Below are 12,389 nucleotides of genomic sequence, written 5' to 3'. Positions count from 1 at the left end.
AGGACAGCTAATCTGAATTAACCTTTCAAGTGGATTGGAGGAACCTCTTACAAACACAGGCATTCAATATTAAAGAGGCCCTAACTTGTTTTCATTTACTTTCAAGATTACAACAGAAAATAATCCACTAAACGGCATCTTTGAGGTTTTGTTCCTACCTGGGGAGACTCTTTACAATAATTATGATCAGGATAATTAATCATGAAGATCAGCCCTCCTTTGGATAAATAAAGCTATTTTAACCTCGCAATTGGTTTACAATTAAGAGAAATCATTTACACTGAACAATTAACTGAAAGGACCAGTGGTGCCTTAGCTTCTCGATAATTAAGCCCGACTCCTCAGCTACAGAATAATCACAAATGCTCTCAGTGGGTTAATTAATACCTGCTACCCAGTTGTCCAAAACCTTCTGCTGAGATCTAGCTACCCATGCATAATGAATATACAGTAGTTCTTTTAAGATGGAAAAATCACTCACAGGAAAGTAACGGAGAGAAATGCAGAATCCCTGGAAAATTGGGATTTCTTGGAACTAAATGCAGACTAGTTGGAAATCAGGAACTTGTGGGAGTAAATGAAGGAGTCCATGGAGAATCAGCAACCCCTGTAAATAAAGGCACAAAGAATTGGGCACGCTTGGAGTCAATGCAGTCCTTTCCCAGTGCTCTGAGGTCTTTAATTCCTTTCTAGACAGCTTTGGGAAGGGCAAGTGGGAGCCCCCTTCCCAGCATGCCCTGCCCGCTAAGGCTGCCAGATGGGTAGAGCAGGACAGATGAGCTCAGGCCCCACTCCAGTAGCAGGGGCTTTGAAGCCAGGTGGCTCATGAACCACTAGCTACCTCCAACACCTCTTTCCTGCTTCAGCCCCCAACAAGCAGGAAAACCCGCTGTCTCCAGGTGTTTATGGGATAGGGAGCGAAGGGGGAAAGATTCCCTAACTCTGCGGGTCAGGTGGCCCAGAGAGACCCCAACAGAGCACCACCTGCTTTCCAGCACGGCAGTGGAGGACGGTGGGTAGAGCACTGGGGTGGCCCTGGGGGTGGGGGAGACTTGGACCTCTTGCTTGGCCTCAGTTGATGCACTTTGCCCCATCACCCTTTCTGCCTCATTTTCCCCATCCTCAAGGTCCTGGCCTCCATGGGGAAGCTATTCCAAATTAAGACCATGGGGTATAAATTTTAAAGGCCCCATGAGTTATCCCAGGATAATCATCCCAGTGGGCACTGAATCTGGGGTTGCTCAAGAGCTTTCGGGGTCACACTTCCTCCCCTGACCCAGATGGGCAGGTGCCTCCACAGCCTATCCATCTCCCTGATTTTTGGCGGCCCCGTTGGGACATTGAGACCCTGCACATGGCACTGTACAAACTAGTCATGGAGCAATACAGTGGCTGAAAGGTTTTGCTCCAGGTGAGGGGTGGGGGTGAGAGGATGTGGGACCATGAGACATGTCCCCACCAATGCCATGCCAGTGATCAGGCCAGGGGGACTCAGGGGACCTACCCATGCTCTACAGCCCTAGAGCTCATCAGTGCCCTGTGGCTCTCTGCCGGGAGCCCCTCCCCAGTAACAAGTGACAGGATGCAACAGGGCCCCGCCATTGGCTGGAGGGAAAGAGAGTAGGGCTTGGCTCGCTGGGCTGGCCCCAGAGCACAGGGATCGAGATCAGGGCCCCGGAGGAGGATGTGGGGCTGGGGGCTGCTGGCCATGGTGCTGCTATGGGGGGCAGCAGCACGAGACGGTAGGAGGGGGTGGGGGTGGAAGGGGGGTCACCTGCGCACGGTTTAGGGGGTGGGGTGTGCACGGGGGCTGGGAGACAGTGTGGGCCAAGAGGGCATGCAAAGGGGTTACCGTGCATGTGCAGAGAGGTCATGTGCATGTGTGCAAAGGGGTTGTGTGTGTGTACAAAGGGGTTGCATGTGTGTGTGCAAAAAGGTCACGGGTGAGGGTGAAAACAAGCTGGATGCGGCAGCATGTACTGAAGTGGTGTATGATTGTGTGCTTGTGGGAAGGGGTTGAGTGTGTGTGTGTGAAAGAGAGAGGGTGCATACCAGGGGATTGTGTGTCTATGCGTGACCGGGTGCATGGAGATTGTGTGCGATTGTGTACACAGGGATTGTGTGTGTGTGAGAGAGAGAGAAAGGGAGGGAATGTGTGTAGAAGAGGAAGAACTGTGTGTGTAGAGCAGGGACTGTATGTGTGAGTCTGGAGGATTGTGTGTGCAAAGGGACTGCATGTATGTACCTGTGTGTGTGTGTGTGTACTTGGGATGTGTATATTAGCACAGCAGGCTGGCGCATGCATTGTGTGCCCAAGTGTGTCTGCAAGGGCATGTGTAGTATGTCAGGTGGGTGCCCTTTGGCCTAACTCCTATGCCATGTGTGTTCTGCCAGCCAAATCCCCTGCCCCTGGGTTCATGTGTGTATGTGTGCATGTATCTGTGCACACAAAATCCTGCTGCACACACACCTTGATGTACATGTCTGCTCTGTGCATGTGTATGTGTGTGTGTACATGCCTGGGGAGATGCATATTCATTTGTGCACATGCTTGGTGTATATTTGTGTCTTTACATGTGCATGCACTGGGTTCATGCATATCCACATACACACATACCTAGTGTGTGTGGCATGCATGAGTGCTTATTCATGTGTTGCATGTGCCTGGCATGCATGTTCACGTATGTATGTGCCTAGTGGGTGCACATGCATGTGTTCACACCTGCTCTGTGTGTGTGCATGCTGATGTGTGCACATGCTTGATGTGTGTGTGCATGTGCATGCATGCATGCTTTCATGTATGCATGTGGCAAGTGTGCGTACTGGTGCATGCACATCTTGCATGTGTGCACGTGTTCACATGTGGCCATGCCTGGCATACACATGCATGTACCCACACATGTGCCCCCAGGACAGGTGCTCCGGGATGCATACCAGACGCTGACCCCTTCCCCTCCCCCACAGAAATGCCCCACCTACTGTCTCAGGTGCTGTTCTGCCAGCCAGATTCCCCCAGCCTGGGTCGGGCCGACACCTTCGATGAGGACCAGCTCTTCTGGTTTGACTTCCCCAATGCACACTGGTTGCCGCGACTGCCTGACTTCGCCCCCCGCACCGCTGCCCAGCCACCCCCTGCCCAGATCGCCGTTGAGGCTGGCCTGTGCAAGGACCTCCTCCGTGGCATCTCCAAAATAGCCCAGGGTTTCCTGCCAGAGGCAAAAGGTACCCCCCCATACCTGCTTCACCACCCTGTTCCCCGCCCCAGTGTCCCTGCCCCACTCACTGCTTTCTCCCGGGTCTCTCTCCCTCTTCTCCAGGCATCCCCATGGCCAACATCTTCACAGCAGAGCCACTGGAACTGGGAAAGCCCAACACGCTGATCTGCCAAGTGGGCAACATTTTCCCAGCCTCGGTGGCAGTGTCGTGGCAGCACAATGGGGTGCCAGTGACTCAAGGGGTCAACACCATGCCCTACAACATCAATGAGGACCTGGCCTTAACAGTGTACTCAACACTGCCCTTCACACCGTACGAGGGCGACATCTATGCCTGCAACATCACTCGACAGCGAGAGAGCTTCTCCACCCTCACCTTCTGGGGTAAGGCTGGGAAAGACGGGGTGGGGAGGTGATATGATTACACCCCACTTTGACTCCTGGTCTACCCTGAATATAAACCAACTGCCCCGGTTGTTTTCTATTCCAGTGTTTTAATGCAAGCAGCAATGGGGGACTTGATGGACTTCATGGTTTATTATAAATTCCCCAATTCCTGTTAATCTCTTCACTCCACAGGCGTTAACTTCCCTCTCCCCTTGATATTCTGCTATTCCAAATACCCAGTCTGCTGCAGCCTGGCTGTCTGTTAGCCCTTGCTGGCCATATCTCTCTTCCATTCCACATCCCAGCAGGCTGGTTTATAGCTGTAGCTTAAACAGCCTTCACTCTGGTGTGGTCAGGTTTACTCAGGTGTAATCATGACTTTCAATGAAGTGCTGGGGGCACTGTCTAGAGGCTCAAGAAAGTGAGATTTTGTTTTAGGAACTTGAAGACAGGCCACATGTTCAAATGAAAGCCAAAGAGAAACCAGCTATGAAGTTATTACATGTTTTCAGGCACTAACTTGGTAGCTGGTTGGCTCTTTTTATAGCTCGATGGACATTTTCATAACATGATCATTATTTTTCATGTGTGGCCAGTCTACATTTATTGCACAATTGACCAGTGAATCACATGATCAATATTTTCCCCATGTGATGAATCTCCATTTATTGCGCAATTGTCCATTCATTGCCTGATAATTACTTTGCATACATGGCCAGTCTAAATTTATTGTGCAATAGACCAATTAATTGTGCAGTCATTACTTTGCCCATGTGCCCGGTTTCACTTTGCAAATGTGGCTGGTCTAAATTTAATGAGCGATTCACCAGTGATTTGCGTAATATATCTAACTCGTGGCAGGGGCCCAAAAGACATGCATAGGACCGTCATGACTACAGGACTAAACGAGACAATATTTTTTGACCCTTTTGACTATTTTTTGCTCAGTTTGTTGTGGTTCATTTTAAAGTTTAATGCAGAATGTAGTAAATTTGTGCCCATTCCACTAGACACGTTTGTTCTGGGTTTGATCTCAAACTGAATCCTATAGCACTAGAGCCAGAGTCTGTGAGTAACACTTCTGCTTTCTCTTCAACTGGAGAAAAACACGTGCTGAGTTATATCCTAGAGAAGCCAGGCTGGAAGGGACCTGCAGAGGTCACACCTAGTTCAACCCCCTGCCCGAGGCAGGAGCAGCCCAGGGAGATGCCATCTGCCCCCTGAAATCTGCCCATGCACAGAGACCACCCCCTGCCCCTATCCCTCCCCTGTCTCATCCAGTTTGTTCTTACCAGTGCCCCAGGACCCCATCCCGTCCAAGCTGCTGGAGACCTCTATCTGTTACACCGCGATCGCCCTGGGCATCGTCCTTTTGGTTGCAGGGGTTGTCCTTCTCGTCCTGTCCCGCCGGCTCCGCAACCAAGGTGCCCCCTGTCACCTGGACTCTACCTCCCCCCGAGAAGGGTGGCAGGGAGGGGAATGAGGGATGAAGCCAGGTTGCCTGGCCAGCTCTGGGAGGAGATGGAGGGTCTGGGGTGGGGGAAAGCAGGGCTGGGCGCCAGGACACCTGGGTTCTCTCCCAGCTCTGGAAAGAGACTGAAGTCTTTGGGGGGCGTTAGAGCAGGGAGGTGCTGGGAGCCAGTTCTTTCCCAGCTCTGTGAGGGGATTGGGGTCCAGTGGGTTGGCCCCAAGAGCTCGGGAAGCCCAGATGCCTGGGCTCTTTCCCAGCTCTGGGAGGGGAGTGGAGGTTCTCCCCCCTGCATCTCTTTTACCTCTTTTCCCTTAGGTGAAGCTCAAAGCAGCTGGTAACGACCGACCCAACCTGCCATGAGAAGACCCAGATCCCCCCCACCCATCCTGACTCCCCCACCTTTAGGACCTCTGGGCCAGCAGCGGGGACCTGAGACTAGACTCATTCGCTGCCTGCTGCAGAAACCCAGCGATTGCTGAGGAGATGGTGTCTGGCTCTACTTCCTCAATGAGGACCGGGAAAGGCGCCCCCATCCCCTCCTGCCTGGCTGGGCTCACCCCCAGCCCCAGCACATCTGTGCCTTGTCTTGTCCCCGTGACAGTAAAGGTCTATTTTCTGGAGCTCTGTGGGTCTTCTTCACCTGGGTGTTCCCCTCCCCCCCAGACTCAGCCACCCACCTTGGAGGACCTCTGGGCTTTGTGGCTGTTTTCTTCTCTCCCCCCCGGAGACTTAGCCACCCACCGAGGGGGAAGTGCAGACTCTGTGGTTACCCAGCTCCCTGGGTGTGGGGGCACTGCTACACTGCAAACTAGGCTAAGGCCTGAACAACTCATGACCCAGAGGGGAACAATAACGCTGTTCCAGGTGGCCCTGGGAGGGGACAGGCTGCTATTCCAGCCCCCCGCTTGCCATGACACCATCACACCCAAGGGGAACTGCGGGTCCTGCTTTCAGCAAGCTGATTTCACCTCCACTGTCCCCCCTCCCCCCCCCCACCCCGACATCAGGGGCCAGGAATGGGGAAGCTGCAGGGCCTGTGATTTCAGCTTAGGGAAGTAAAGTAATATCTAGAGTGGGGGAGGGTGGGAGAGATGGGGCCAAGGCCAGAGAGACCTCCGCAGGGACCTACCAGCCCACCTCCATCACTACCCTGTGCCCCAGTTAGGGCCAGGAAGACACTGCAAGGATATGGGGGGGGAGGGAGGGAATTCTGTATGTAAATTGCTTAATGATCCACTCTGCATAATTGCAAAGGAGCTTGTCAAACCTGGAGTGGGGGGATGGGGAAGGGAGAGGGTAGAGCCTCCTTTGCCCTTCAGGAACCATAGATCCCCACCATGACTTTGCCACTGACTCCCCCCCATGACCCGGTCAAATCCCTTAACTGACTGTCACAGGTGGGGGGGGGCTCCCTAGATGCCCCAGGGGCTGCTGGGAAAATACCCACCCCCGAGGCAGGCCAAGCCCCATGAGGGCCTAGCTCTGGTGCCTGGGAAAGACCCCCAAGAACTTCTGCTACGTCCTAACATCCGGCAGGCACCTGCCCTGAGTCCATTTCCCTGTTGAGGCCTGGGCTTAGCCGGCTTTACCCAGTAACTGATGATGCGCTGGGCTGCACCTGCTGCTATTGGGTGATGGGTTGGTGAGCAGTAAAGTCTGGGGTGCAGGCACTGGGAGACACCCGGGCAGACAGAGGCAGACTCAGGGGCAGGGGCAGGGATCCTGCTGAGGGGGTTGCTGCAGAGGAGGGGATCTTGCGGGGACTGCACCCTGAAGAGCCTGGGATCTCTCCCCCCAAGCCAGGATGCAGGTGCTGTGGCTGCTGCTGGCAGGGCTGAGCTGCCACGGAGCAGGTGAGAGGCTTTGGCTGTGCAGCTGAGGAGGGGGGCCTGTACCGCACCTCCCTGGGGGGCTTGGTCTGGGAGGCGTCTGAGACCCCGCAGGCAATGGCAGCCACAGGTGATGCTGTCGGTGGGGCAGGAGGTGAGTAGCCCCCAGGAGGAGCAGGGGGCCACACGTGGGTGGGGTGTGTCAGATGAGGAGGGAGTTTGACCTCCTGTATAGCCCAGCAATGACTGTGTCTGTGTGTGGATGGGGTCTAACCCCAGGTATAACCCTGGGCATGGGCCTGTCTGTGTGTGGATGGGGTGTATCTCAAGAGATAACCCAGGGAGTGGGGGGCTTGTTTGCATGCAGGGGAGCTTTAACCTCAGCTACAACCCCAGCTGGCTGGGGCTGCATGTAGGCAGGCATAACACCCTGTATAACCCTGCAAAAGTCATATCTGTGCATGGTCAGTGTGTAACCCCATCTATAACCCCAGGGGGCTGTGTCTGGGGGTGTAAATCCCAGCTGTAACCCAAGGGAGACGCTGTCTGTGTGTAGATGGAGAGAGGTAACCTCACCTATAACTTTGGGGGGGGCTTTGTCCATGCGTTGAGGGCATCTCACCCCAGCTATAACCCCAGGGGGACTATATCTATGTGTGGAGGGACTGTAACTCCCTGTATAACCCTGCAGGGCCTGTGTCCGTGTGTGGAGGGGTTTCAGTCCCAGTGACAAGCCCAGGGTGGACTGACCACCTCTGTGTGTGCATGCTTGTGTCTGTGTGTGGATAGAGTTTAACCCCAGCAGTAACCCAGGGTAGGCTGTGTCCATCTGTGTATGTCTGTGTGTGGAGGGGGTTTATCTCCAGCTATAACCTCAGGAGGTCCATGTCTGTGTGTGGGGCAGAGTAACCCCAGCTATAATACTGGAGGAGCTGCGTCTGTGTGTACGTGGGGTTTAACTCCCCTAAGCTGGACTGTGTATGTGTGTGGAGGGGGTGGTAACCCTGGCACAGCCTCATTGACATGTGCCCCATGCCACCCCTGCAGGTGGCTTCATGATGCATCTAGTGACCCAGTGCCCAGTGGCTGCCAATGGGTCAGTGCTGGCGGCGGACGTCTACCTGACCTTCAACAAGAACCCGCTGGTGTGCTACGACTCCAGCAGCCGCCTCTTCTATGGTTGTGACAATGGGCTGCTGCAACCGCAGTCCAACAGCATTGCCAGCGCCCTCAATAAGAACAGCACATTGATCCACCTGGCCGCCAGCAAGCAACAGGGCTGCCAGGACCAGATCCGCGGGCTGTGGAACCAGACAGCGCTCCGGAGACGTGCGTGGGACCACGGGGCGGCAGGAACAAGGAGGCGGGACGCTGGGGTAGAGGGGTCCATGTGAGGACAAGGAGACAGGACATCAGGGTGGAAGGGCCCATGGATGGGTCTGGGGGGGTGAGAAGACCAGACGTTGGGACAGAGGAGCTCCTGGGTGGGTCTGGGGGATGAGGAGACCTGATGCTGGGGTAGAGGGGACCATGGGTGGAGCAGGGGGAAGAGAACAGCAGTTGAAGGGGTAAAGGGGCCCATGGGTAGGTCTGGAAGGAGAAAGAGCCCAGAAGACAGGGGAGAGGGGCGCATGGGTGGAGTCCAGGGGGATGAGAAGTCCGGGTGCCAAGGTACAGGGACCTGCGGGTGGATCTGAAAGACAAGGAGACCAGACACTGGGGTATAGGGACACATGGGTGGAGCCGAGGGGGATGAGGCACCAGGGTAGAGGGGCGTGTGGGTGGGTCTGGGGGATGAAGAGAGCAGGCGCTGGGGTGGAGGGGCCTGTGGATGGATAAGGAGGAGGAGGAGAGCAGACACCAGGGTAGAGGAGCCCGTGGGTGGGCCCAGGGGATGCTGAGGAGCAGCTGCCACCCTCACCCATGCCGCTGTGCCCCCCACTGCAGGCCCGCCCCAGGTGCGCGTGGCAGCGCTGCCCAAGCAGAGCCGGCTGGCACCCACGCGGCTGGCCTGCTTCGTCTGGGACTTCTACCCGGCGAGCGTGCAGGTGTCGTGGCTGCGCAACGGGCGCCCGGTGGACACCAACGAGACGGGTCCCACGGCCACCGTGCCCCGTGGCGACTGGACCTACCAGACCACCCTGATCCTGCCCGTGTACCTGAAGCCTGGAGACACCTACACCTGCGAAGTGAAGCACGCTAGCCTGTCTGAGCCCCTGCTGCGCCAGTGGAGTAAGCCCCATGCTGGGGGGGGCTGGGGCAGGCAGGGGCAAGGGTACGGGGGGCAGGACCCAGACAGACAGGGGGGAAGTGGGGAGACCTAGACCTAGAGGGGCGGAAGGCACCTGGGAGCATGGAGAGGGAAGGGGGTAGAAGAGGGGGTCTAGGTGCATGGGGGGAAAGGGAAGAAGAAGGAGACCTGGAGGCATGGGGAATAAGGGGGATAGAGAGGGAGGGGGACCTGGAGGCATGGGGAAAGGGGCTTCAATGCATGGAGGAAGGGGGCAGAGGTGGGCCCAGAGGCACAAGGTGGAAGAGGGTGGTAGAGGGGGGAAGGGGGCCCAGAAACAAATGGGGAGGGGCTCTGAGATGCCTGCGGGCAGGGGGGAGGAGCAGGGCTTGCAGCAAGCTCCCCTGATTGCCCCCCTTCCCGACAGGCCCTGGGCCATCGGAGCAGGTGCTGTGGGGCTCGGCGGCCGCGGTGCTGCTCCTGGGGCTCCTGGTCTTCGTAGCCGGCGCCTTGTGCTGGTGGAGGGCCCCTGCCCGCCATGGTGAGCACCGGGGCCCGTATCTGGGGCGGGGGTGGTAGTCCCTGGGGCTGGGGGAAGCTTGACTAGAGTCTGTGCCCCCTGGGGAAGATGGGAACAGTATTGGGGGGTCCAGGGTGAGGGAAGCGGGGGGGCCGTGAGGGCTGAACCCTGCCTAACCTCCTGCCTCCCCTCCTGCAGGCTACACTCCTCTGGCCGGAGACAACTACCCCCGAGGTGAGTGCAACTGTCCAACCATCCATCCGTCTGGCTGTCTGTGTCCCCCTTCCCCTCTTTACCCCCTCCATAGCTCATCCTCCTTCCATTTCTCCATCCTTCCTATCCACTCACCCCTCCTTCTGTCCATCCCCATGCACTTATCCTTTCTTCCTGCCATGCCTGCTTCCATCCATCCCCATGCACTCACCCCTCCATTCCTTCCTCCTCCTGTCTGTCCATCCATCCATCCATCCATCCATCCATCCAACCCTCCTTCCCCTTCCAAGTACACATCCACCCATCCAGCCCTCTCTCCCTGTACAGACACCCCCACATCCTTCCCCATGCACTCATCCTTCCATCCATCAGTTCTTCCCCATGTGCACAGCCTTTCATCCAGCCATTCATCCCTCCTTCTGCCTCTCTCCCCCATATTCATCTCTCCGCCCATCCATTCATCACTCCTTTCCTATGCACACACTTTGCAGCCCACCATCCCTCGCTCTATCCACCTTTGTCCATACTTGAGCCCCAGCCCTCCGGACAGCCAGCTGGCCATCCATCCATCCATCCATCCATCCATCCATCCTGTGTCCAGCTCTAGGCACCACACTTCAAAAATATGTAGAGACTCTTAAAAGGGTCCAGAGAAGGGCCACAAAAATAGTTAAGGCCCTGTAGGACATACATTATAAAGAAAGATTAAGGGATCTGGGACTGTTCAGCCTTGGGAAGAGGCAACTGAGGGGGGACTTGGTGGCCATCTATAAGTACATAGTGGGTGAACATAGGGGAGCTGGGCAATAAAAACTGTTCACTAGTGCGCCCCAGGGGAGGACAAAGAGCAATGGCCATAAGCTGTTAAAGGATGGTTTCAGGTTGGATGTAAGAAAAAACTTTACAGTAAGGGTGACCAGGATCTGGACTAGACTTCCCAAGGAGGTGGTGCTGTCCCTAACCTTGGAAGCCTTCAAGAGGAGACTGGACAGACGCCTTGCTGGGATCCTTTGATCTCAGCAGTATTCCTGCCCAGACCAGGGGGGTTGGACTCCATGCTCTTTTGAGGTCCCTTCGAGCCCTTCATGTCTATGATTCTTTCCATGATCCATCCATCCATCCCCCATCACCGACTCCTTCCTCCAGGTCGCTCATCCCCTTCTCACTCTCGTTTCCCCTCTAGGCAACATCTAACACTGGGTCGCCAGGCCCCAGGGGCTCCCATGGACTCTCCCGTCACCTGCAGACCCTGGTGCTGCCCCTGTGCTTGGTGCCTGATCCTGGCACTACTACGTGACCTGAGCCCAGGACAGTGGTGCTACAAGACATCCACCCCAGCGGATGCCCCCAGCCCATATGGGCAGGCATTCCCTGCATGGAGCCTTTGGGGGCCTCTATATGACCAGAGGGTGCCAGAATAGTGTCCCCCATCCCATATCCACAGGCCATAGACATACTGGGCCTATACAGGGATGGATTCATCCAATTCATGACCTGCCTTGGAGTCCACCAGCTTGTCCAGGCCCCGCAGCCTCCATAGATAGCTGGGTCTGTGAGGGATATAGAGATTCAATGTTGTCTCCACCTCAAGGCCGGCTGGCCTGTATGGACAAGAAGCCTCAAATTGTGATCCACCCCAGTCCACAACCCCTCAAGCTTCGTGTAGCCAATGGTCTGTATATCACTGCAGCCAATGGAGGAGGCTGGACATGCACCCTCTCAGCCGCGCCCCATCGCTGACTCAGACCTGACCTGCCAGTACAGATCAGCAGTCCCATGTAGCAATATAGGGACTCAAATAGAGACCCTGCCCCCTTCCCCTCACCCCATCCCTTTGCTGCATACCCGCAGGCTGACAGAAGCCCGTAAGGACCAAAAGGACCCTGGAGCATGGCCCAGAAGTCGGGAGGGAAGGGGGGATTTGGGCCCCTGGCAGCATGCACGTATTTCAGGGTGCTGCACATGTGGCAGGGGGGACAGCAAGATCTCCTCCCCTGCCAACTGCCCGTCAATAAAAGGTGGCTTATTCCCCAGGCTCCATGTCTGTCTGTCTGTGGGCTACGCACTGGGGGAGGTGGAAACTGGGCTCCGCACTTCCAGCCTTGGCATTTCAAGGCCCCGTGCTCTCGCCCACCAGGCCCCCCAGAGCTTGGCAGGGACCCAGGCATCCTGGCTCTGTGCCCCCCGCATCCCCTCCTCTCCCCGACCTGGAGAAAACCCACGCGCCCGGGCTCCCAGCTTGAGCCCAGCAGCTGTGGGTACGCCAGGTCCAGAACAGCACCAGGGCGGGGATTTCCAAGCCCTGAGTCACCGACGTTATTGGGAAGGTGTGGGGGGGAAGTGAAACCCCGGCCTAGTGGGGTTCAGGATGAGGAGGGACAGACGTACAGACGGGGCTGGCAGTTTGGGAGCTCGCTCCTGCAGGCAGGCGGTGAGAACAGCTCTGCCGGGGCGATTGGTGGCAGCGCTGGGACCTCTGCCGGCCACAGAGAGAAGATCCAGCAGCCACAAGCGCCGGGACCCA

At 56.4% G+C, this 12,389-nt stretch overlaps 2 protein-coding genes across 3 annotated transcripts; both read left to right on the top strand.

Annotated features, from left to right (window-relative positions):
* The first annotated feature begins 1,612 nt into the window (after positions 1-1,612).
* LOC149852936 (class II histocompatibility antigen, M alpha chain) lies at positions 1,613-5,693 on the top strand. The gene is made up of 5 exons (XM_090028755.1): positions 1,613-1,742; positions 2,965-3,222; positions 3,318-3,599; positions 4,898-5,026; positions 5,389-5,693. The coding sequence occupies exons 1-5, from the start codon at positions 1,685-1,687 to the stop codon at positions 5,409-5,411; spliced, it is 750 nt and encodes a 249-aa protein (XP_089884881.1). The 5' UTR covers positions 1,613-1,684; the 3' UTR covers positions 5,412-5,693.
* Positions 5,694-6,761: 1,068 nt separating this feature from the next.
* Positions 6,762-11,893, top strand: LOC149852935 (class II histocompatibility antigen, M beta 1 chain-like). 2 transcript variants are annotated; one of them, XM_090028859.1, is made up of 6 exons: positions 6,762-6,926; positions 7,950-8,231; positions 8,850-9,134; positions 9,560-9,673; positions 9,851-9,886; positions 11,049-11,893. In XM_090028859.1, exons 1-6 carry the CDS (start codon positions 6,878-6,880, stop codon positions 11,057-11,059), a joined length of 777 nt encoding a protein of 258 aa, XP_089884985.1. In that variant the 5' UTR covers positions 6,762-6,877; the 3' UTR covers positions 11,060-11,893. The 2 variants fall into 2 exon arrangements, with proteins under 2 accessions (XP_089884985.1, XP_089884986.1); XM_090028860.1 differs by lacking the exon at positions 9,560-9,673.
* Positions 11,894-12,389: the final 496 nt, after the last annotated feature.

This window comes from Crocodylus siamensis, chromosome 15, assembly GCF_052110815.1.
Source record: "Crocodylus siamensis isolate JL-2025a chromosome 15, ASM5211081v1, whole genome shotgun sequence".
NCBI classification, from domain to species: domain Eukaryota; kingdom Metazoa; phylum Chordata; order Crocodylia; family Crocodylidae; genus Crocodylus; species Crocodylus siamensis.
Note: the sequence above shows the minus strand (reverse complement) of the source record. Positions and strands in the feature narration are given on the sequence as shown.

Coding starts and splice junctions, on each gene's coding strand:
- LOC149852936 (XM_090028755.1), top strand. CDS start 1,685: ATGTGGGGCTGGGGGCTGCTGGCCATGGTGCTGCTATGGGGGGCAGCA. Junction 3,223..3,317: donor TTTCCTGCCAGAGGCAAAAG/GTACCCCCCCAT, acceptor CCTCTTCTCCAG/GCATCCCCATGGCCAACATC. Junction 3,600..4,897: donor CTCCACCCTCACCTTCTGGG/GTAAGGCTGGGA, acceptor TGTTCTTACCAG/TGCCCCAGGACCCCATCCCG.
- LOC149852935 (XM_090028859.1), top strand. CDS start 6,878: ATGCAGGTGCTGTGGCTGCTGCTGGCAGGGCTGAGCTGCCACGGAGCA. Junction 8,232..8,849: donor CCAGACAGCGCTCCGGAGAC/GTGCGTGGGACC, acceptor CCCCCACTGCAG/GCCCGCCCCAGGTGCGCGTG. Junction 9,135..9,559: donor GCCCCTGCTGCGCCAGTGGA/GTAAGCCCCATG, acceptor CCTTCCCGACAG/GCCCTGGGCCATCGGAGCAG.